The following is a 23,928-nucleotide window of genomic DNA, read 5'->3' as shown; positions in this document are numbered from 1 at the left end:
TTCGGTTAGCCATTTAGCATTTTTTATCAAAAAAATGCCGATGTATAACAGAGAATCAGGAAATCTTGATACATTGCAATAATAAGGTAAATTGGGCCAATTCACTCTTCACTACTATACCGATAACTTAAAGAAAAATTTTAGTGATCTGGTTGGGTTAGGTTTCGTAAAGAAGATTTTGAACATTTAATGCGAGGTCAAATTTTAATAACTGCTATCATCGAATTAAAAGCTAAGTTAATATTTTTTTAATGCATTTTTATAGAATAATAATTTGTAAAACATAAAACTGCTAAATTATTTAAAAATTTCAGTTTACGTATTAAATTAATATTGAAATGTAGGTCATTGGCAAAACTGACTCTAAGGTTAGCCTAATGACTTATTGAACCTAAGTTAAAATTATTTTCCCCATACACTGTAAGTAGTAAGTACTGCTTATTTTTGAATTGGTTAAACGAGATATTGTACATTATTTTTTTATTGTGTTGTTTATGGCTTAGGTTAGATTGTTATAGTGTTAATTACTAATAAATTAACTACTAATAACGTTAAGTATCACAATCGGTTTCGTTTTATTTTTATTTATAGTCAACTTTTATTACCTGTTGATTATCTACTTCTATTAATATAAGTTATCTGAAGAATAAATTATTATTATCAGTATCACAGAATTTTATTCTGTGTCAGTATGTTTTTATTTTTATCAGTAGGTACCTACATAATATTATTATGTTGTTTGTGTACACTATGTACTCGTAATATAAATTTAAATTGATCATCAATGTTTTTTTTTTCTTACATAATGATCGCAGTGTTTGCGGACTGAGCGAAATCCAAACCGGTTTGTTGGCAGTTGCTGTATAATATTATAAAACCACTATCGTAGTAGGTATAGTGGTATACTCAATCTAGACAAGGCACAAGCATGTTAGTATTCATCGGTCGGCGGTCCTGTACTCTGCTTCACAATCATGATGGACACCGGTTCGCTAGGTGCGACTTGGATCTCGTTTGCGTGCTGTTTGTGCTTCGTCATAACGTACAGCAGTAAGTCATGATTATTGTATTTTCCTATATATATACATTTTCTACGATTATTAGAAATCCAAATAGAGGCTTTTTCCTTCGCGTAACGATTATTTTAACCAGCTAACATGGGTGGTATGTACCTACTAACAACTGGGCATTACAAAAACTTTGTAACGACTGCTGACTTGAAGTTACTTACCGCAAACTTTTATACGTATGATAAGAACTAAAGTTTTAACTACTCTCGTAGGACATTTTTAAAACTGAGAAATTTACCACGTTTTTAAATATATTAATCCTTTTAGCATTCTAGGTTTCAATTTCCATCGTTCAATTAATAGGTGCAAACTATGCACCATACACTTCGCTGTTAAAATAATTTAAATTTTATTTGAATTTGTATGGCTTATAAATGTTGTTACTGTTGTAGGTTAATAATCTGTAATGATATGTGTCGCAGCCACTATTCGCTTTGATTTCAAATTTGTATTTAATACAAATATTATACAAATAATTAGTAATTCATTGTTAATAAATACAATTTTTAAAATTGTTTTGTATGTTTGTAGTTTTATTAGGCCAGTTAAATATGTTGAATAAAACTATAATAATATACCTACATATTAAGTTTTCTATGTTTTGTGTTATAACATGACCGCTACAATTACTACAAATAAGTATTATAATATAATTGTAATCTATTTGAATGCAGACGTAAATCATTAGTCATTACCCATTACATTCAATATTATGCTATTATTAGTGCAATCAAAACCGCATTTACTGACATTAATCCTTTAACATAATATTTTGCTGTTTTTAATCTCTACTACTACAAAAATCTAAAAATATCTTAATATTATCCAGTCAAGATTTCTGAATATTAAATTGATACTTGGATGGTGTCTTTTAATACTTGAAAAAGGGGTCTGCGAAAAAGCATTGTCGATTTACTCGAAGTATACTTACCCACTAAAATGTACGTAATAGTTAGCATTCAGTTTTAAATATTTATGGAACGCTGATATCATTCTACGAAGGTGACAAAACAAACACATTAAGTTGCTGGATGATTTTTTTTTTTAAGGTTTTGCTGGTAATGCAATCAACTTGATCGTTACAAAGGTAAAGGCACTATAAATCGCATTATGCACTCTATCCTTAGTTTTTTTTTTATTTAACTCTAACGTGAGTCGACTACATGTATCACATATTCTTTATAGCGTCTTCCAAGTTTTCGGAACTTCGTATAAAATGGGGAAAAAAATAATGAAATTATTATGTCCTTTGAATATCATTCGTCTGCGGGAAAAAAATACGACCGTAAATAACATACTTAATACTCAAGGGAAATCACATGATGGTTTAAAACTTTGCCGAAAATTAATACTCACTGTTTTATTTTTGATTTTTTACCGACTTTTTTATTCAAAATTATATTATAGAACCCTATTTTATATTAACATACTATACCTAATTATGATATACCAAAATTAAACCTTGTGTGAGTACATATTTTTTATTGGCTTGTTGGTATAGACTCATCAGGTATAAATTAATAATTATGCATATGATCGAATTTTAACGAAATATCAAAAATGGACACTATCTTTTTAATGAATGTAATAATACACATTATTATATACTGTATAAATAATAATACATTTTGAAATCATATTTATTGAGCAATATTGTAATAAAAAGAAAACAGCGGAAATAGCTTAAAAGTGTAGACAAGTAGGTACCGTTCTGCTGTAGGCTCAGTAGGTCGAGGGGGTCACTGTAATGGATGTGTTAAATTAAATAATATATCAAAAAACGATTATGAGCGGAGTCGATCTGTCCGCCTAGGATTCAATATTATATTTATTTCATTTGGTGAATATTTTAAGTTATGTAGTTATTCATTTTTGAGTCGCATCAAAAAAATGAAATCAATTTTGTCAAATACTGGTTTTGCGTAAAAAATCCCGTTTTCCTTATTTTTTTGTTTATCCCGTACTATTGAAAAATACTTTGAAATTTTACTTTTACTCTATCATAAGTATCAAATAGATCCAACTTTCTACTAGAAACCACCATATAAGTTGAAAACCTATGCATTTTTACTGCTCCAATAGGTGATGACAGACCAAAAAAAAGCATTATTGTAAAATCAATATCTACATTTATCGCTCCGCTCAAAATTTAAAATTATGGAATACAATAAATAGGCAAAAATAATTTATATATATACAATATACGTACAAAGCTTATCGATAAAATAAAAATAATATGTACCTAATATAACGTCATACGAGATCGTATATCATATAATTTAAAAAATTTAAATTTGTACGAAAAAATATGTAATTTTTTGACAGCCAACGGAGCGAGACGTGTACTATTCAAATCGGGTTGTTTTAACGATTGCCTAATAATACTAAAATAATAACTCTAACGAGAACAAAATGTCCTTGAAAATGGACAAAAATCGGTACTACGAATTCTTATTTTGCCATTGTTTAGTATATCAAGTGGTTTGTGATTGTGAGTATACAAATTCCGAACGGTAAACTTCGCGGACATGGAATAATAACGGTGCCGATGACGATGTTATGAGTACCGCGGCTTCATAGGTATATTATAACGATATATGGTGACTTGTTTTTCCGGTAACCTAGGCCTGAAAACATGTCGTATTTATTGTGGTGGTTGAAAACACGACCGCCATGTCCAGTCACGTAATGTTTACACAGTTTAGGACCGAATTCCAGCGGTTGAGAATAAAGCTGGTGAACACGGTGACTCGGACAATACTGATTAATAATTATTATACACTCGTCCGCGACGCGTCGCGTGCCACCTGCAGCCCCCGATTCCAGAGATTTCGCACTTACGTACGATTATATTATTGTTTCATATGCATCAATAAAGTCGATACCGTTTGCGTATCTTTGTGTCAGAACCTTCATCTGGCCCATACACGTTACTGAAACGTATTATTATACGTAGTCCACTGGGGGTATGTACGGTTGTAGTAGGTAGGTACTCCTCATTCGACAAATCGATTAAACAGTAAATAAAAAATATGTTTTGTATAAAAAGAAACATCGATATTCGACGGCAAAACTTAATAATGCACACATGATTAAAAATTGAAAATATATTTTACAATATACCTAACAACTTTAATAACTCATCAGCATTATAAGACAGAATATACCTCTAATATCTTTGTTGTTAGCAAAAGGACTGTAATCGGTCAATATTCTCAAGGGACAATACGGTGTAGCACGGGGATCTACCTAATCTACGCTTTTGCACGCGATGTGGTAAACTTAAATTTCATCAGAGTAAAGCTCATCCACATGTCCAGATTAAGGGGGGTCGGTAAAAAAAGCAGAGAAAAAAATTTGTGGCCCTATTGGCTTTTGATATTACATAATAATATATAATTAGCACATATTGGCTATAATTAGAAAACAACTATTTAGTGTACTTGAACTGGTTACCTAATTCAACAATTTCTAGATATTATACGTCATATCAACAATACGTTATTACGATTAAAGTAGGTATGGTTATGTGTAAATTAAGGTTTAAATTAAATTTTTTCTACTAAAGAGTAAAGGACCAATCATAATTAGTTTAACTTAAAATAAAATTGTTTTTATTCTTTTTGAGGGCCCCATTTAAAAGATCCGGGCCTCCGAATATCTTAATCCAGGCTTGCATATAAAAGATCCAACGTCACCTTAATCTAGCTTACTTTGCATAGTACGCCTACCAACTATTACTACTCTTACCGTTTATCTTCATTAGAAATTACAATATGAATGCGATTTTAACCACAAAAATGTCACACAAAAACGCTCACAACAACCGTCTACCCCTTTAAAAAGTCGTCACTGTCAACATCCAATCTAAATAATATATACCTTATTTAATACCACGCACTGAGCGTAGTCAAAAGCCCCATCGATGCCACGTCGTGGTATCATCCGAGTGGAGAGACGATAATATTACATGTACCGGAAGGGATACTTACTGGGAAAGTGTAACGCCGTGTCCTACGTGAATACGACAAGTGCGACGAAAAGCAGAACAGTTTGTATTTCGTTGCGACGGAACAGCATGATCAGAATAGAAATCGTCGGTATCGCCGGATTTACGTAGGACGCGGCGTAACGCGGTGACGGCTTGGACGAGGGAACACGCGGCGGGAGGTAAAAATATTATTAGTTCTGTCGACGGCGGCGGCTCATTTGTAGACATTTTCCAAATTGAAACGAACGACTTACTCAAGAACAAAGTAATTTCCACAGATTAAGTGAAAGAAAACGACGATAGGTAGTGTATAGTGTAAAAAGGGCGAACGGTGTGTCGGTGTTAAAAAAAAAAAACGCGGTCTAAATGTCACGCAATAAATCGTACCGGGTTTTTCGGCAAACTCACACACCGACGTGTCTTGAAAAAAATAAAAAAATATATACACACAAAGAAACCGAAAAGTTTAGATGATAATAAACTGCCGGCGGTGCAAACTTTAACCGCTGCCCCCGACCGCAAAATCCAGTGACTCGCGGTATTTTCTCGCATAACACATCTCTAAACAACACCATAATAACATTAAATTATGCGTATTATTGTTTTACACTGTTTTATTTAACTACTCATATTATTATTATTATTATTATTATTATTATATTTCTGTTATTCGTTTTTAGGTCGTAATGTGTGCTGCTCGCTCGCAGCCAACGCCGGTAAAGAGTACACGGAACAAGGTAAATTAATTATTATTATTGTTGTTTACGACAACTATGCTTGAATCATTATCCATTCATTTTTAATTAATATTGTGATATTTGTTTGCCATCGAATAGTTTTGACGGTTGTTAAATATATATGTGTACATATCGGTGTGAGTATAACGTGTAATATATTGTATTAGTTTTTACTTCGACTTTCGTTGAAACGAACCAAAACGATTATGAACCCCTAACTCAAAATGATAATTCGATAAATTTTTTTAGTTGGTACCACGTATTGTAACATAATATTGTTAAATAAATATTATATTTTATATATTTTTTAAAATTATAAATGAAGAGTTATTTAATTTAATAGGTATCTAAATAATAATTCTTTACATGACTATATTTTGTACTTTTATCACATTTATGGTATTTCATAAGTCTGTTTTAAAATAGCTGTACAACATTAATCATAATAAATATTCAGGATTAAAAGACTTAAAATGTGTAACTAAAGGCTATAGGGGTTAGAAATAAAAAAAGTTTCTGTTTTAGATTCTGAGTGGAGCGATTAATGTATTGGAGTTTTGAAATTATGTGGGTTTTTTTTATAAATGGATTTTTGTGTCTGTCATTGACTTTTGTGACAGTAAAACTGCATTCATTTTCAACTTTAAAAGTAGTTTAATGATAGTAAATCACATATTTTGGTACTTGGGTAGGGGACTTTGCATCAAACATTTATATTGACATTTAATAGATACAATATTATTTTCAAAATATTTTGGAACTTTATAGATACCCATTTGAAATTTTTGATTTTTTTTACTTTTCAGGGTTATTAAGTCGGTATTGACTCAAAAGTTAACAACAATAATAATATATACCATCGGTTTATCTAGGTACTATTAAAATGAATAATAATATTATATTATAATCGCAATGGCTTTACCAAAAATTAATTCAACCTATCGTATTACTAAAAGTCAATTCAATTACTAATAGCAGTAATAAAATATAGTTATTAATTAGCAATAAAGGTTGACAAACCGTCTCACAGCAGATTGAGTTCCCCGATTTTCAACTTAAGATCTATTTTATATTGATAACGGTCAATTCGTAGATCACCCGGTCAAACGTTTGGTTTCTAAATTACAACTCTTCGAAAATTGAGATAAAATAGTTTACTAAGAAGTAATTTACTATAGAATTTTATGAATTTTAATATTTTTATCAGTAGCTTTCATTTTTTAGGTCTATTGACTATTAGTAACATATAAATAATAATATAATATACATAATATAATATGCTGATAGCAATAATGGCGTATTGTATAGCTAAAAAATGCAGTGTTAATAGATTACAAATGTTCTTATTGGTAATGACCTATAATTTTATGTAACCTACTGATTTATTAATTAATTATTACAAGCTACAGTCAAGAGGTAAAATAATTTATTTATAATTAAAAATAAATTTATTTAAAAGCTTGTAATATTACATAAGATACATAATATGACTATGCTTGTATATTATGCAGTTAATTTTTTTTTCCTAAAAGCATGCCAGCGCACCATTTGATATTCACTTTATCACTTTTATCTTTCTCTGACCCACTTGCAACATACCAAATTTACGTTTACCAGAACCAATCTAGTGTTGTTAGGTTTGATCTTACAGTGAATCGATTTATCATCAAACTTTGAGTTAAGAACGTTATCTGTGTGTACGTCGGTTTTTTTAGGATATTTCAATTTTTACCCAAGTTCTGAGTATGTACAATATTACAATTTAAAAATGATCATAACCAACTTTAAAATTGAAATACTGTGAAAAATCCAACGTACAAACACAGTGTTTTTAACTCGAAGTTTGATAATAAGTCGATTCACCCTAATACTAAAGCTTACAACGCAAGGTTGGTTTTGCTAAACGCAAATTTGATATGTTTTGCTTGGGTCAGTTGAGAGTATAACCTAATAGTGGGCTGACATCCTATTTAATGCTTTTAAATTATTAAACCTTCATACAACTTAAGTACTTAACTATAAATTATTTAATATTAGTAATAACTTATTATACTTAACTAAGTAAATTAATAATCAGTTAAACTAATATGAACAACTTCATGAAGAAAACCGCCTATGAGAGGCACCCAGAAACGAAACAAAAAAATGATAATCGAAAAATCAAAAATAACCAACCTAAATAATATAATTTTATATATTGCATTTAAATAATATATAGGATGACTTTTTTAGAGTCCCACTTATCTTGCTAAAGTTTTACGTAATTGAAAAAATATTTTTTTTTACATAATTTGATACCATACATTTTTAATTACATATTCCAAAATAGAAAATGTTGTTTAATATTTTTCTGAAAATTTTGATTCAAATTTTGAACGAGTTGTTAATTAGTTATAAGTATTTGAAGTTTTGATGAGTGGAGTAGAGTGGCACTTCAAGAGTATCCCAAAAAATGTTGGTACCTACTTGGCTCTTTAAAACTTTAAATATTTATAAGTTATAACTAGTTAGGTAACTATATTTTTAGAAATTCGATACATCGAAATTCTGTGAAAAATATTCAATAAATACCTATGCAATTAAAAACATATAGTAATTTAATAAAGTAAAAACTTAAAAATTATAACGATAAAAATAGTAAAATGTATGAATTTTTACTAAAATATTTTTTTTATAATCATTTTAAATTATGTAAGGAAAATATTTTCAAAAAGTTTTAGGTACTATTCGAGATAATGAGTGTTAAATTAATCACACAGGAAGCAGTTATCATAATATACCTATAACATATTTATTAATTTATTATATAAATCCCTTTCAAAGTAAATCCAGAAAAACGTGTACCCAATATCAATTTTTGTTAGTCATGTAGTTTAAATTATGAGTTATATTTGAATCCCTATTCAACTATATGTCCCCTAAAACATGCAAAACTATTTAATTTTTTACAAAATGTGCAAAGCTATAGAAATCATTAGGTATTAATTATTCATGCTTAAAGTTTCTATGGTTATTACTTTCTAAATAAATTAAAAATATAAAAATGAATTAAAATTGTTTTGAATATTATTCAAAAAATTAATCTTTTAAAGTTTAATTATAAAAACTAATATCTTCTTTACTCTGGAGCTATAAATTAAAAATAATATAGAATAATATAAGCGAACATTCTTTTGATGTGTACATGGGGTTAAAATGTATGGCAATTTCGTTCAAATAACGAAAACACGTTAGCGTACGCGTAAGTTGGTAACGGCTAATCTGAAAACTACTTGTCTGATTTCAATAAAAGCTATATCAATGGATTCGTTGAGACTCCGAGGGTATTTTAGATTCTTTTTTCAACACCTATATGCTGGTATAGGGTGGCCCACATAGTCACATATGCATATCTTTGGCTCACAAGTTGTTGTTTATATATTACCATTACAATTATTATAAATATGGATTATAAAAATAAATTAAATATTGATTTTTTTATACAATATATAACACGTTTCAAAAGAAAAGCGTTTAGATGTTTACACGTAAAAAAATGTACCACGAATTCTAACTGGCTCATAATTTTTTTTTAATTTTTATTATAGTAAATATCTTTGTATTATTATCATCAACCTATTTTTTTGTAAAATCTTGGATAAGAAAGCGGAGTAGCTTATTTGGAATTTGTTGCCAATTTTTGTTTTATTTTTTACTGGAATGAGTTATCTATTTTTATGCGTTCGATATTTCTTTTATCGTTATACATAATACAATATACAATTGTACTGAGTACAGTTTACAATACAAATGTACAATACAGTTAGGCACCTTATTCTATTTCAATTTAAGCTTTTTCAGTTGTTACCGTCAATATTCTTTATAGAATCTACTTTGTCTACTGAATTCCCTTTTTAAAATCATTTCAAATATTCTCGGCATAAACACATTACATATTGCTCTCGACTTTCAACAGAACCGAATCATCTGAAAAAAAATTCACTCACGTTTGCCATGTACAACCGGCACTCGTTAAAGTCGGACTTAAGTCTCGAGTGAATTGTTATTTCAAGGAATATACATATATAATATTGTATATATATATGTAAAGACAGAAATAAAATAATAACAGCTTGGATTTTTTTTTTCATGTAGACAGACAGTACTGGATCGAAAACGCTAAGGCGAAGGTGACCGAGAAAGTCAAGTACGTGAATAAAAGAGGCGTCGCCAAAAATATAATCATGTTCCTGGGTGACGGTATGTCGTTGACTACGTTGACGGCATCGCGTATCTACAAAGGTCAAATGGAAAAACGTTCCGGCGAGAATGAGTACTTGAGCTTCGAGAAATTCCCATTTGTAGGCATGTCAAAGGTGATATTAAAATAAACTATATAAAATTAAAATTCGAAAACACTTGTTTCAGGATATCGCCACTAGAATTTGAATATAATTGAATTTTTAAAACCATAATGTTTATGTCATCAGATGACACACATTATTAAAATATTTTGGATCAATAGGTATTTACACAGTTATAAATTTTGATTGTTGAGTGAAATCTATAAAATTGACTTTAATTATGTTATTATGAAGTTAACTAAATGTACTTATGGATGGATTGGGTCAAAACAATATAATAGTTTTTACACGGCTACAGATTTTTATAAGGACATTTTTTTTTATTTAATTGGTTAACATTTTAGATTAATATGAACTATATATTATTATATATTATTTCTGATATTATAACATAAGTTGTTGCACTTATAACATTCAATTAGTAAACCTAGATACAAATGTTATATTTATTATTATGCTAGTGTTAACGAATTCGATGGCATTATATTTTAAATAAATGTCAGTAGCGCCAATTTAGTTAATTATAAGCTAAGTACTTATATTTTCAAGTCAAAAAAAATTATTGATACCTACTTTAAAGTTAAATATCATATGTGAAAATGTTTTTCTGTTTTTGATTGTTGTAGTTGTAACTTAAAATAAAATAAATAAAACAGATTTCATCCGGTTGAATATTTATTTTAATGAATATAACTGTTTATGTTTGTTTTATCAACTGTAAATACTTTGAATAGGTATCTAGTAAATTATAATTAAATCTAAAACATTTTATTATTACGATTTTATAAAAATAAATAATAATATTACAATTTATTGGACATTTTAAAAATATGAAATGTATTTACCAAAGATGTTCCCAGGTTATCCCAGGTTGTCCCTTGTTTCACTCAGTAGGTTTGAGCTTCAAATACATTTTAATTTAAAACAGTGTATACAGTAATATTAGTATTATATAATATAGTGCAACTACATAATAAGTGATGACATTTTGTTAAAACTATATATTTTAGTACCTACGTTATTTTACAAAATCAATACTTAAAAAGATATTAATATGTTGTATAAGAAAATGTATTATTCGATGTATTTAAAATAAATAGCCCTAAATAGGTTTAATTTAATGTACTATAATATTAAGGCGAATAAAAAAAAATTGAAAGCTGTTTCATAAGTATCTTTGTTTTACTTATGATACAATTAAAGCAATATAAATTCATAGTTAGGTACTTAATTTTACACAAAACATTATAGGTGTACTAAGTACTATGATATTTTAAAACATTCGATATGTAAATCATTTCAAGAAAAATATATATTTTTAAGAGGATAATTTAAAAATGATTTAGTCTAAATAATTAATAATATATTTTTTATGATGGCCTTAAAAGGTTATTAAAATGAACTTCAATTTTTGATAAATTCGTTATCTGACAATTTTGTCAATGTTGGTGACAAGGGTAATGGTGTTAATTATTATAGACCTAAGAAAAATGTGGTCAAAGTGCAAAGGTATAATGCATAGGTAATTAAATATGCGGTGACTGGGATGACAGCTGTCAAAAACAGTGCGTTATGGGAAGGAGAATCCTAAATAAATAATAAACAATACAACTGGTGTTTAAAATTTCAGTGAAGTGCAATCAAAACGTAAAAATCAGATGTGCGTATTGATTGTAATAATCGCAATAATTTTTGTTAAATATTTTCAATAAAAATGATACGAATTTGTACTATGTTCGTTGTTATTTGATTAAACTAATATAAATCGAAATACAAAAATCACAAATTATATTGAACGTTAATACAAGAAATGTAGACAAGAATACCTATCTCTATATACCTATATAATTTAGAATAAATATGAATTATATTTTTAACAATCTGTTTTAACGTTTGATAGGCGATTGGGAAAAATCAAATGTCAAAATGCTGATTACACATTTAGAAGCACGTACGTTTGTTGTTGTAGTAACTTATAAATTATGTTATAAAATGGTGTTTAAATAATTTTATTAATAAGAAAAAATGCGTTCAACAAAGGTTAAACAAAAATATAAGCCATGTATCATTGGGTTCATAAGTTTGAAATGTAATCTGTTCAATGTGTGAAAACTTAATATATTATATCATATTTGTCCAAATGGTACGATAAGTGGTGAATTAAATTAACCCTTAATAATTATTCCGTCATGTGTGAATAGGTTAGGTTAAGTTACAGAACCTTGAATTTAAGACATGGCTTCTGCCCAGACATAACATTAAATAATTTACTTATTCCTTCTATTTTTTTTTGGGATTAATCTTGATAGGAGATTAACCTAAAATAAAAATACTAAGACAAATAAGATTAATCCTTAACGCTCGGCCTCGTACATAAAAAAAACAAATTTACTAGTCTAAAAACTGAACTCCTATTTTGAGACACTCTTAAAATCAATATGGACATATGGTATATAACTAGGTATGGTATTGGCTGAATAATCAAATAAATAAAATTAAAGTATTTCAAAACATAACAATCTACATAATAAACGCTCCGTCTTTTGTCTCTATCAAAACCCTTCCCTATGACCTTGTCATTAAATCAATTGAGAATGAAGCTGCACTTTTTTACAAACGGTATTTCTCTAGACTAGAAAACGACCACAATCTATCCATAAAATATATGACCTACATACTCGTTCACTCCCTGAAAATCCTCTTCGCTGACTCAAAATGTTGTCATCTTTTGTTTTAATAAATTGTCTCATTTCACCTTTTATCCCAAATTAAGTTTCACAAATGGGCGGCTTATTTTTAATGTAACCGGCTCTATTTAATATTTATATTTTTTCTCCCCTCAACCACATGTAAATAATATTATACATAAATATGTACCTAAAGATAATAGATTGTATATAAATACAAATTATTATCTAAACTATCAACTTTTGATTTTTAAATTTTTAAATGTCAATCTGTATTTTTGAGTATCATCATTATCTGAAGTGGAATATTTTTTTTAAAACGTTGTTAAAATATTGAATAATAAACTAACAGATTTTATTTTATCAATAAGCGTTTATAGTTAAAATTAATGTAGTAGAGGACCATTTATTTAGCGGTGTACACTTTGCCTCTTCACTCTTATTATTTCAACTTTCAGTACTTACAAATAAAAATTATTTTCTCAAGATGACTAGCCACATACGTGCGTAGATATTAGATTATTTTGCCAACAAATGTATTTGTAGAGATGGCGGAAAATGTTATAATCCTATACACAACGTTGATCTTCTATTCTTATTTCCTGCACGACCAAAGCGAATAGTTTGCGTTCGTTTGGTGCCCTAAAACAATTTCTGGAGTAGCGAATCAATAGTCATGCATTTTAAGGTTTATGTCAGAAAAAATAATTATAAACTGTGTCAGGTGGCCACCTGATTCGTTATCGCGTCATTTATCGTTCCAGACTTACTGCGTGGACAAACAAGTTGCCGACTCGGCATGCACGGCCACCGCTTACCTGACGGGCGTGAAAGCTAACTATGAAACGATCGGGGTATCGGCCTCTGTGAAGCTGAACGACTGTCCCGGGTCAGTGGCACCCGGTAACAGGACGCAGTCTATAGCCGATTGGTCAATGGCCGCGGGCAAAGCTGTCGGGCTGGTAACCACGACCCGGGTAACGCACGCGTCCCCGGCCGGCGCTTACGCGCACACGGCGCACCGAGACTGGGAGTCGGACGCCGATCTGGAAAAGGCGGCGAACCTGACGGACGTGACGCAGTGTGAAGACATCGCCAAACAGCTGATTACCAGAAGCCCCGGGATAGACATAAAGGCGAGTACATACACCAAGGTTTTTATAGTATTGTGGCGCTGACTTTTATTTTTCAGGAAACTTAACTCTTAGTCCTTTTTTTTATAAATTTTTATTTGTGACCAATTTTGGTGATTAAAATTGTCTGCGACCCATGTCAGACTTGATAAGTGAAAGGACTCAACATACCTACAATTATTGAGGATATTGCTGAGTTCTACTGTTTTATTTTTATACAATGTATACCTATAATACATTTTGACTTGGACAAGGTTGGAATAAAATGGAATAAATAAAAATGTCATAGGTACATATTATTTTAATTTATTCATTTTCTACTATAATTATGCAATTTAAATTCAATTCAAACTTGTGATTCTCGGCCACATACCTGTAGAATATCACTGCGTGAGGTTTCTGACAGCCGATCACAATTGACTGTGGTAATTTGATGACCACTAAACAGATTTTTCACGGACAAACAGATAACACATCCTGCTTAGTCCTTGATACTATGTATTACAGTCGTCACTCGTCGTTTTATAATATTTGTCATTATATTTATCTTGTTTTGTAATATTTATCAGAATGATAACCTTACGTTGTGATCAGTATATTATGAATTTGTTGTATTTTTTTCCTCTTTTACACTAACACTAATTTTGTTTAGATGAAAAGCAAGGAAAATTTAATACGTTTTTATGTAAAAAAAAAACTGGTCGTATTAAATTATTTTGTTCTGTATAGTCATAATATATTACACGCAATGCATTTTTTTTTCACTTTTTCTATTTTGATGTTAGGCATATAAAAATTATTAAGATTTTGAATATTCCGGTATTTTCTAATATTTTAATTATTTATTAATGTGACTTAATGGATTATCATATATTCATATCTGATTAAAAGCTTATATTATTATACTTCAATATTTACAATTTACATGGAAAAATAATAATGTAATATAACATAATGTATTCTATAAATATAAAATATCATATTGTAAATATATTTTATGAATAGGTAGTATTTTGTATATATAAGTTATAGATATCTACTAATATATAAATTGTATTTTAACTTCTTGATTGTTACGATAAAAAACAATTTTACCTTTAGTGTGCTTTTCTTTTAGGTTGTAGAAATAAATTCATGCAAATAAATAATTATTAGAAATTGACTATTGATTTTTAGGTGATACTTGGTGGAGGTCGCCATAAATTCTTTCTTAATGATACAGATAAGAAAGGATCAAGAAGGGATATGGATCTCGTAGAGTTTTGGAAGAAAGATAAGGCGGAACGTTTTGGAATTGATAAATCAGCATACGTTGAAAACAGGGAACAACTATTAAATGTTGACCCTTCTAAGACCGATTATTTATTGGGTAAGCAGATACGAATAACATTGTTTGTTTGTTTGTTTATTGTATTATTTATTTATATGAACATAATATATTAAATATTTCTTGCGCGTATAATCTAAAACAAATGGAAAAAAGTATTGTATAATATTTTGTCAAGTAATTATTTTAAACCATTTCAATCCTTCTTTTTTCATCTTTTGATGTCTTTCTATTTTGTTTTTTAGATGTGGGGGAAAGGTGAACAATTTTTCTTCAATTTAAGTTCATCAAATAAAAAAAATCAATTTCGTAAAAAAATATATTTTTACTCGGCCTTTTAAAGTTTTTAAGTCTTAAAAGTATTAATATTTCTTTATTCAGGTTAGGGCTTTTCGAACAGTTTAGTAAGACATCATAAAAACCAATCATACATTTTTAAATTCCACATAAATAACCGCAGAGATATGATTTATGTTAGTATTTACTATCATATTTTAATAATACGCACTTTTTACGTTTCAGGCCTTTTTGAGAGCAAGCATATGAAATATCATTTAAAAGCGAACGCTAGTATACAACCCACTTTGGCGGAAATGACTAGAAAAGCCATAGAAGTTTTAAAGAAAGAAGAAAATGGTTTTTTCCTGTTTGTCGAGGGTGGTCTCATCGACTCTGCCCACCACGAAACCGTTGCCAGGTTAGCGCTGGACGAGACGGTTGAGTTCTCCAAAGCCGTCCAACAGGCTGTTGACATGACCAGCGAAGACGACACACTGATCGTCGTCACGTCCGATCACTCACATACCATGACAATGGCAGGTTACCCGGTTAGGGGTAACGACATTTTGAGCCTTTCGGGGTCTCTTGGGGTTGACGAATTGCCATACACTACACTCAGCTACGCCAATGGTCCGGGAAAGACCAATGGTCCACAGCCCAATGATCCACAGCCCAACGTGAATTGCGCCCGTCAGGATTTGTCCAAAGTCGACACAAGTAATTTTTATAAGATAGTTATCGCCATACTGGCTATTCGGAACGTATATAAGTAAACCGTCATCGCCGTGTTCATTATAATGGCGTTGTAATTATCGTAATATTGTTTTCGTTTCCGAAGCACACTGTCGTCGTCTAATAGAGTCCACGACCGTGAATGACAATGAGCCTAAATAATATTACGAAAATATTTTGTCATCTTGCACACAAAAACTGCATGACGACACGCCATCGGTATCGGATCATATAATATGCATGTGCCGTCGACGCACATGGCACATACATTACATTACGGATAACGCACTAAAACATTTTCAAAATCTATTTTGCAAGGCTAATGGCCTGTTTTTTTTTTACAGCTGAAATAAACGATACGATAGAATTTTACTTTTACTTTGGAAAGTGTATTCACTATACAACATTATAGATACGAGTACGCGCATGTTGTGCGTTTTCGGCGTTACGATAGGGTCATATTTTTGACGGTGAACAGCATTTTATTTTGGGAAAAATATTCAATTAAACATGCAACATAAATGCTAAGTACAATTATTGTTTTTAATATAAATATAACTCTCCATATAAGTTAATTTGTTTCTTAAATTTCTTATTATGAATTCGTTGTTATTAAATGAACAACAACAATTAATTTAAAACTTTAAGCGCACGTTCAAAATGTTTGAAAACCATGTTCATAATACATACCTAGTACAAAATATCGGTCAATAGTAGAACGATTTATAATCGTATTCAACAGAAATACTTTTAAGTTTATCGAGTATTCCATTTTCAAAAAGATTTTTTAAATACAGTCAGTTATGGAAAAATTGATCGAACATTGAATAATATGCATTGCGTATAAGGCTAAATGGAAAGTTTTAAATGACGAGTTTGCTTTACTAGGTACCCTGTTACTTATATTACTTATATTATATTTTATAAAATGTACTGCAAAACAAATAATAATTTATAGTATTAAATATATTTTAAATTTAGTCATTTATCACTATTCAATACGAATTTTATGACATATTTAGATTATTATTGCGTCGTTAAATCGTCTACAATCATTAAAAATAAATTTAAATAATTTCTTGTTAGTGAATTACATAATAATATTAATTTAGTTTACCTTCAGAGCCCAGAGAAACTCACACGACATATAATTATTTTAAACAGTATTTTATATTTTAATAGGTAGTTTACTCCATATTTACGTTTTCCGAGGTTATATTCATATACCTATTTACAATTTAATATGACAATAAAAGCAACATTTTTGGATGAAATCAAAGTTGTTCGACCGGTGTTTTTTTTTTACATTACAATAGTTAGTAGGCATAACATACATTTATTTTAAATAATAGTAAGCACTATTATGAAAAATAATGATAAACGATTAATAAGTAATATTAACTGATATTATGACTATACTTATACTATAGTACCACTTTAATCTTTTCAGCGATTACAACTCTTATCGTTGGATTATAGTATCATAAGACATAAGTATCAGATCTGCAATTGAAAGTTATATTATTTTATGGTTTCTGCAGAGCGGATTAAGAGAGTTTTCTAATTTTATTTTATTTAAAATTACAAGTATCAATCAGATTATATTTCAAAATGTATTTTTCGTCATGTAGGATTATTTATATAGAGTGATTTATTTATTCGAATTTAATAAATTCTGTAAGGTATTTTAAAAGTTTGAAAACTGTGTTCAGTTCGCCAAATAATTTTTCTTAATTTTTTTTTGTTAACCCCTAGTTGGAACGACGATAAATTGAATTTAAATAATTCAAAAATTGACTGGAGAAATTAATATAGCTTGTTTAATATAATATCTGAATCCACTATTGTGTTCATTGTTTATGTTTATTTTCTTAAATTGTATAGTGAGTCTTAGATAAAATGATTCGACTAATAACCATAGAAAGTTATTTGAGTTGAGACATCGCAAAGCTATTACGTATGGGGACTTTTGGAGCGTAAATTTAAACGGATGTATTCAAAAACGACTTTATTATTGTTCATATAGGTACGCTGTTCACTCATTTGTATGTTAATAAAAAGTTGTTTAGGTATTTTGTTCGATGTGTATACTGTATATGATATGTTTCTCTCTGGCATATGTTATATTATAATGTATAACTTTCAATTCATAAGAAAGTTTTCCATGCAAGTTTGTGAATTTTCAACCGGTATTGCTATAATGTATTATTTTGTATTTATTTATGGCATAATATATTTAGAGTTTTAGCTTATTGTAATGATTTTTAATTTAAAAAAGTTTGTAAGCAATATAAATTAAAAAAAATAAAACAATATAGGTACACCTATTTTAAAGTGTAATATACAATTATAAACAGCTGTAAACGTTTGTATACGTATATATTTATATCTCGGGGGATACGTGCCACAATCATTATTTCAAAAACTATTAGGTAGTGTTTTTGAAAATATTTTTTTACATAATTTTAAGTCATTAAATATTAACAATTTTTCTAAAAAAATAGATATTTACTATTTTTATCGTTATTATTATTTAATTATTTACTTTATTTAATGACAACATTAATTTTAATTTAAAGCAGTTTATGGTTGATAACTTTAAAATACCTATTCAAAGTTTAGATGAGCGGAGTGGAGTGGAACGGAATAGGGTTATACTGCCAAATGTTGGGTCACTATGACACTACTCCGTTCGTCTAACTTTAAATACTCACACCTAACTAATAAACTAGGTACTTTTCCGAAATTTGATTTTGATATAGGTATTATAATTTATAATATTATATACTTAGTAATGTACTAATATAGGTGTTTTTCGCTTTGAATATTTATTTGTGGGTATGCAAAATTTAATTCCAATTTAAAACAAACATTATATTGATGACTTATACTCAACGACGAGGAACACTTGACACATACTGTACACCAGAGCGTTTACTTGCTCCCCCCTTTTTTTAATCTTTCGTATTAATCAACAAATAATTTATGTTGATTAAAGAAATATGACCTTTTAAATATTTAAACTTGTTGAAAGTAGCAATATCATTTATTGTCTGTAATTAGACTAAACCCAATATTTTTCAACAATCTTTTTTTTATCTTATTTTTTTAGAAGACCGCAATATTGTGAAATAATTTTATAAACTGTTCAAACACAGTATCACTATGATAATAATATGTACGTGTAAGTATTTATACATTTAAACTTGTTGAAAGTATCAATATCATTTATTGTCTGTAATTAGACTAAACCCAATATTTTTAAACAATCTTTTTTTTATCTTATTTTCTTAGAAGACCGCAATATTGTGAAATAATTTTATAAACTGTTCAAACACAGTATCACTATGATAATAATATGTACGTGTAAGTAGGTACTTATCAACGTTATAATATTACATGCCTAATTAGTTCTAAAATATATAATACTACACTACTACAGTTGCAATTAGTTCATTGATGAAAATCAAAGCAATGCGTACAAATAATATGCATGGCCCACACGGTGATAATACTATCCTATGTCATCGACGACGAGTAACAAGAAAATAAAAACTATTTATATAGTCATATTATTATCTCCGAATTGAAAATTAAAAATTATCGAGTTGAACTAAATACAAATGAAATCAAAATTTGAACACATTTATTTAAGAAACGATTAAATCAGTATTTTGAATAATAAACAATTTATTTAGAAATCGATTTGAATTTATTTGAATGTATAGCTTCACGGGTTTGTTAAAACCAAAAACTAAAAATAATTCCATTCGACAATCAAAAGTCAAGGTTGGTAAAATAACTAATAAAAATGTAATTCTCACCACCAGATCTCAAACTACACGCGTGTACCAACCCGAGCGTGGATTTTGATTTTTTTCAAAAAAATAATACTAACCCCGAAACTATAAATGTGACTGACGGAAGGGCAAAAACAAAATTCGATTTCACGTGATATTTTTTTTATAAATGTGTAGGTAAAATATATATAAACTATGAAGTCTTGTATTCTTCACTTGGTTTTTCGAGTTTTAGACGTTTTGCTAAGTCTGAGGAACGATTGCGGGTGGTTCCCATTTACCGAGGTGATATTATTGTTTATACAAAAAATATTGTCGGTAAAATACGTATACTATTATAGATTCAGAGCTGGGGAACAAGATCATTAAAAAATTGGTTTAAAAACTCCATATCCAAATTTATCACATAAAATATTTTATTAAATTAATTTTTTTTTTATATTTTTATTTGATATAAACAATATATACTATTTTTAGCACAATAAGTTTATATGATAAGAGAAAAATAGAAACATGAATGTTTTGAATAAGCAGCCACCCATTAGTGGCTCTTGGCTAATGATAAAGTTTTAAATAATTAAATTAATTTAAAAAAGGATTTAAAAACCAAAAAATCTTTAAAATCAAAATCCGAAGATCTAAAATTCTCACCTTAAAAAGTTATCTTGAATAAACATTAAAAAAATGAATTATATATAAAGGACTTTTCATTTACGAGTGTAACATTAATCGATAGTTTGTGTGCCCATTATCTTAGATCATAATATTATCATATCAATCCACTATAAACATTAGGTATACATATATAATATAATATTGCATACATAATTAGAAGATTCTAAGTACGTGCTAAACATTAATAAATAAGTGATAAGGGTTAACGACGGCAAGCCATAAACATTAATCGAAACAACCTCTAGTTTTTCCTCCAAAAATGAGTAAAATGAGTAATATTCCGCCCCTGATATAGTTTTCTTCAATTACCAAAAAAATAAATAGCATCATTTGATTAATATGAATAGGTACCTATAATTTTATGGCCATGGTTTAAAAAAATTTGTCTATATATTTTTATGTATAGGTAATCATGAAATATAAATTAAAATAAAACTAAAAATCATTATGATAAAAGTATATAGTTACATACCTACATATTAATTTTGTATGATAACTTAAAATTAAAATATAACATACAAACGATCATACAATTTGTTAGTCAACTATATATTATAATACAGTCGAGTTCCGATAACTCGAATCTAAAGAGGAATAAATTTGACTTAAATTCGAGTTACCAAGACTTGTCAGTATTAGGAGTGTTATACTTATTTTATACTTATATATAATACACGAATATTATAATTAAATAATGTGAGTCATAATTGCATACATAGAATAAATAAATGTATGGTGGAAAACGGAAAGTACTTTTCTTTTTTTTATCTGGAGGAAAACACTAAACAGTATCTCATTTGAAGGAAAATAGTCTCACTTGCAACGGATGGTTATTACTTATTACATTATCGGTTATCACGCATTTATTTTTTTATTTTCGTATCAATTTAATATTGTTAAAAGGTACTGACAAACTGACTTAACTAACATATCAAAGTCACCATTGATTTTAAATTGAAATTGGTTTTTTTAAAACCTGTGGGATTGTGGAAATCATGACCTGCAGCTCTGGCTATATATATATATATAGGTAATGTACTAATAATACATCGTCATTTTCAGGCCAACTGTCGTTCGCGTATCCACATCTGGTGACGATGAAAGACTACGAAACCCACGGGGGTGACGATGTGATGGTGTTCGCCCGCGGTCCTTGGGCCCACCTGTTCTCCGGCAACTACGAACAGAACGTGATACCGCTGACGATGGGATTCGCGGCCGGCGTTGGACCGGCCGCCCGCGTGGTCAGCGGTCCGGCCGCGTTCACTTCCGCCGGACTTGGCACCGCGGCCGTCTCTTCACCGCTAGCCGCTATCGCCGGCGCCCTTCTGACCGCGCTAGTTGTCCGGCGCGTCTGTTCGTAGCCGTCACACAGAGCGACCGTCATTCGGTTACAATTTTTTTTTTATAATATTAATCCGTACGATTATTTTTTTTTTATATGTAGGACATAATACGCGCGTCACGGCAATTATATATTATATATATATATGTACGCATACAAAGGACAAAAGGAGTAAATTGTTCAAACATAATATGTGTAAATATATATAATACGTATATAAATATAAAACGACTCGTGTTTGTTTTTTCATCGTTTTTTTTTCCGGCGGTGAAATCGTTTTGAATGTGAAAACAATTATCATTAAACGCCTCCTCCGGATTCCACGTGGTGTAGACACGTGTACTGTTTATTAGTTTAGTTTTTATGCTATCCTTAACAAAGGATTATCTTCCGTTGTGTTAGGTTCGAAGTTAAAACGGAAATTTGTTTAACCTTTGGTCTTGCCCAAATTCTAATAGTGAGCGATAACCTTAACACGCGTATAGAATTATACTGTATGATAATAATATTATTATGTTTGAGTAATAGATATTATTAAAGTATTTTTTTGCCAATCTTAGTACTTGTAATTTTTAAGTACGTAGGTGTATACTATATAATCTGCTCAAATAAAATGTATTAAAGCATCTACATATCTACATATTATTAACTTTGATAATCTGCGGCATGGCTGAAAATTAAATGCCACAATATTATGGAATCAATATCACACTTTCAATTTAAATTTTTGGAATTTAACTGATACATTTACCGAGCACACGTCAGCTTTATAGCATAATACTGTACTAATATCGTGGACTACACGTGTCCGATATAATATTATTGTCGTGTTATACTGATAATAAGTAAGATGGAGACGAGACAGATTGCTTGTCTATGTCAGTGACGTACTTTGCCACTGGCTGATTGTGGTGAAATATAATATTATTGTACAAGCACTACACAACTATTGTCATGATAATTATATCAATATTTTTAGTTCCAATACATAGACGCGTTGGTCATTTGATACTATAGAAATTCTAAAAACAAAATTATTACTCTTAAATTTATCAATGATTTCAAAAAAACATCTATTATAGAAGGTACTTAAAATGATTTGATTTTTCAATTGCGTTTTAACAGTCGTGTTTCAAATTCAAATTTAATTTGTATTTAAGCTTCCCCACGTATTTTTTTTGTAAATTTTTCCCCCTCCTATCAAAAACTGGAATGATGCCACTGGTGTATGTATTTCGTCTTATCTGTTTAATCAGTATTTTTACGTATACGTAATTTCCTTTATAATAATTATCAATTTACCATCGAACAATTGAACGGCAGTATCGTGTCATTAATTTATGGAATTTTACGTCACCCTTACCCCGTAGCTATGGATTGCCATAAACAGACATTGTTAGAAATATAGAAAGAGATGCCTGTGCATATGATGGGACTTTAAGTGTATGCTATTATTATCTAACAGATTATAAAATCAAAGAAATGGACTGATAAAATGTTAATTGTTTGAGTACTATTACACACACAGACATTACACATAAGGTATATTTATAGTGTACGGACAAACTTGTGACATCGATCGTTTCATCGTCAATAAATAAACATTTATAAAAATTAATAAAAACAAGAATTCAACATTATACAATTATTACTATAACATTAGGCAGAAGCATCTAGAGACAACAATAATTAATCTCGATTTATTTCTAATATTATGTTATCCCAATCCATTCCCAATCCATTGCATAATTAAATGCTGTCATAGTGTCATTATTCCTTTCATTTCCCTTCTGTCAAGCGATCCACTTT

The 23,928-nt window shown here is 29.3% G+C and overlaps 2 protein-coding genes across 3 annotated transcripts in view; one reads left to right on the top strand and one right to left on the bottom strand.

Annotated features, from left to right (window-relative positions):
- Nucleotides 1–23,928, bottom strand: part of LOC132939839 (lachesin) — a 197,684-nt gene that overhangs the window by 46,211 nt on the left and 127,545 nt on the right. The window lies entirely within an intron of this gene.
- On the top strand, nucleotides 893–22,347 carry LOC132938383 (membrane-bound alkaline phosphatase-like). Its single transcript, XM_061005176.1, has 7 exons — nucleotides 893–1,050; nucleotides 5,742–5,798; nucleotides 9,933–10,153; nucleotides 13,593–13,964; nucleotides 15,138–15,330; nucleotides 15,811–16,284; nucleotides 21,837–22,347. The coding sequence occupies exons 1-7, from the start codon at nucleotides 975–977 to the stop codon at nucleotides 22,136–22,138; spliced, it is 1,695 nt and encodes a 564-aa protein (XP_060861159.1). The 5' UTR covers nucleotides 893–974; the 3' UTR covers nucleotides 22,139–22,347.

The sequence above is a fragment of the Metopolophium dirhodum genome, chromosome 2, assembly GCF_019925205.1.
Source record: "Metopolophium dirhodum isolate CAU chromosome 2, ASM1992520v1, whole genome shotgun sequence".
Lineage (NCBI taxonomy): Eukaryota > Metazoa > Arthropoda > Insecta > Hemiptera > Aphididae > Metopolophium > Metopolophium dirhodum.
The sequence above is the reverse complement of the archived record's forward strand: the minus strand, read 5'-3'. Positions and strand labels throughout refer to the sequence as shown.

Coding starts and splice junctions, on each gene's coding strand:
- LOC132938383 (XM_061005176.1), top strand. CDS start 975: ATGATGGACACCGGTTCGCTAGGTGCGACTTGGATCTCGTTTGCGTGC. Junction 10,154..13,592: donor CATTTGTAGGCATGTCAAAG/GTGATATTAAAA, acceptor TTATCGTTCCAG/ACTTACTGCGTGGACAAACA. Junction 15,331..15,810: donor TAAGACCGATTATTTATTGG/GTAAGCAGATAC, acceptor TTTACGTTTCAG/GCCTTTTTGAGAGCAAGCAT.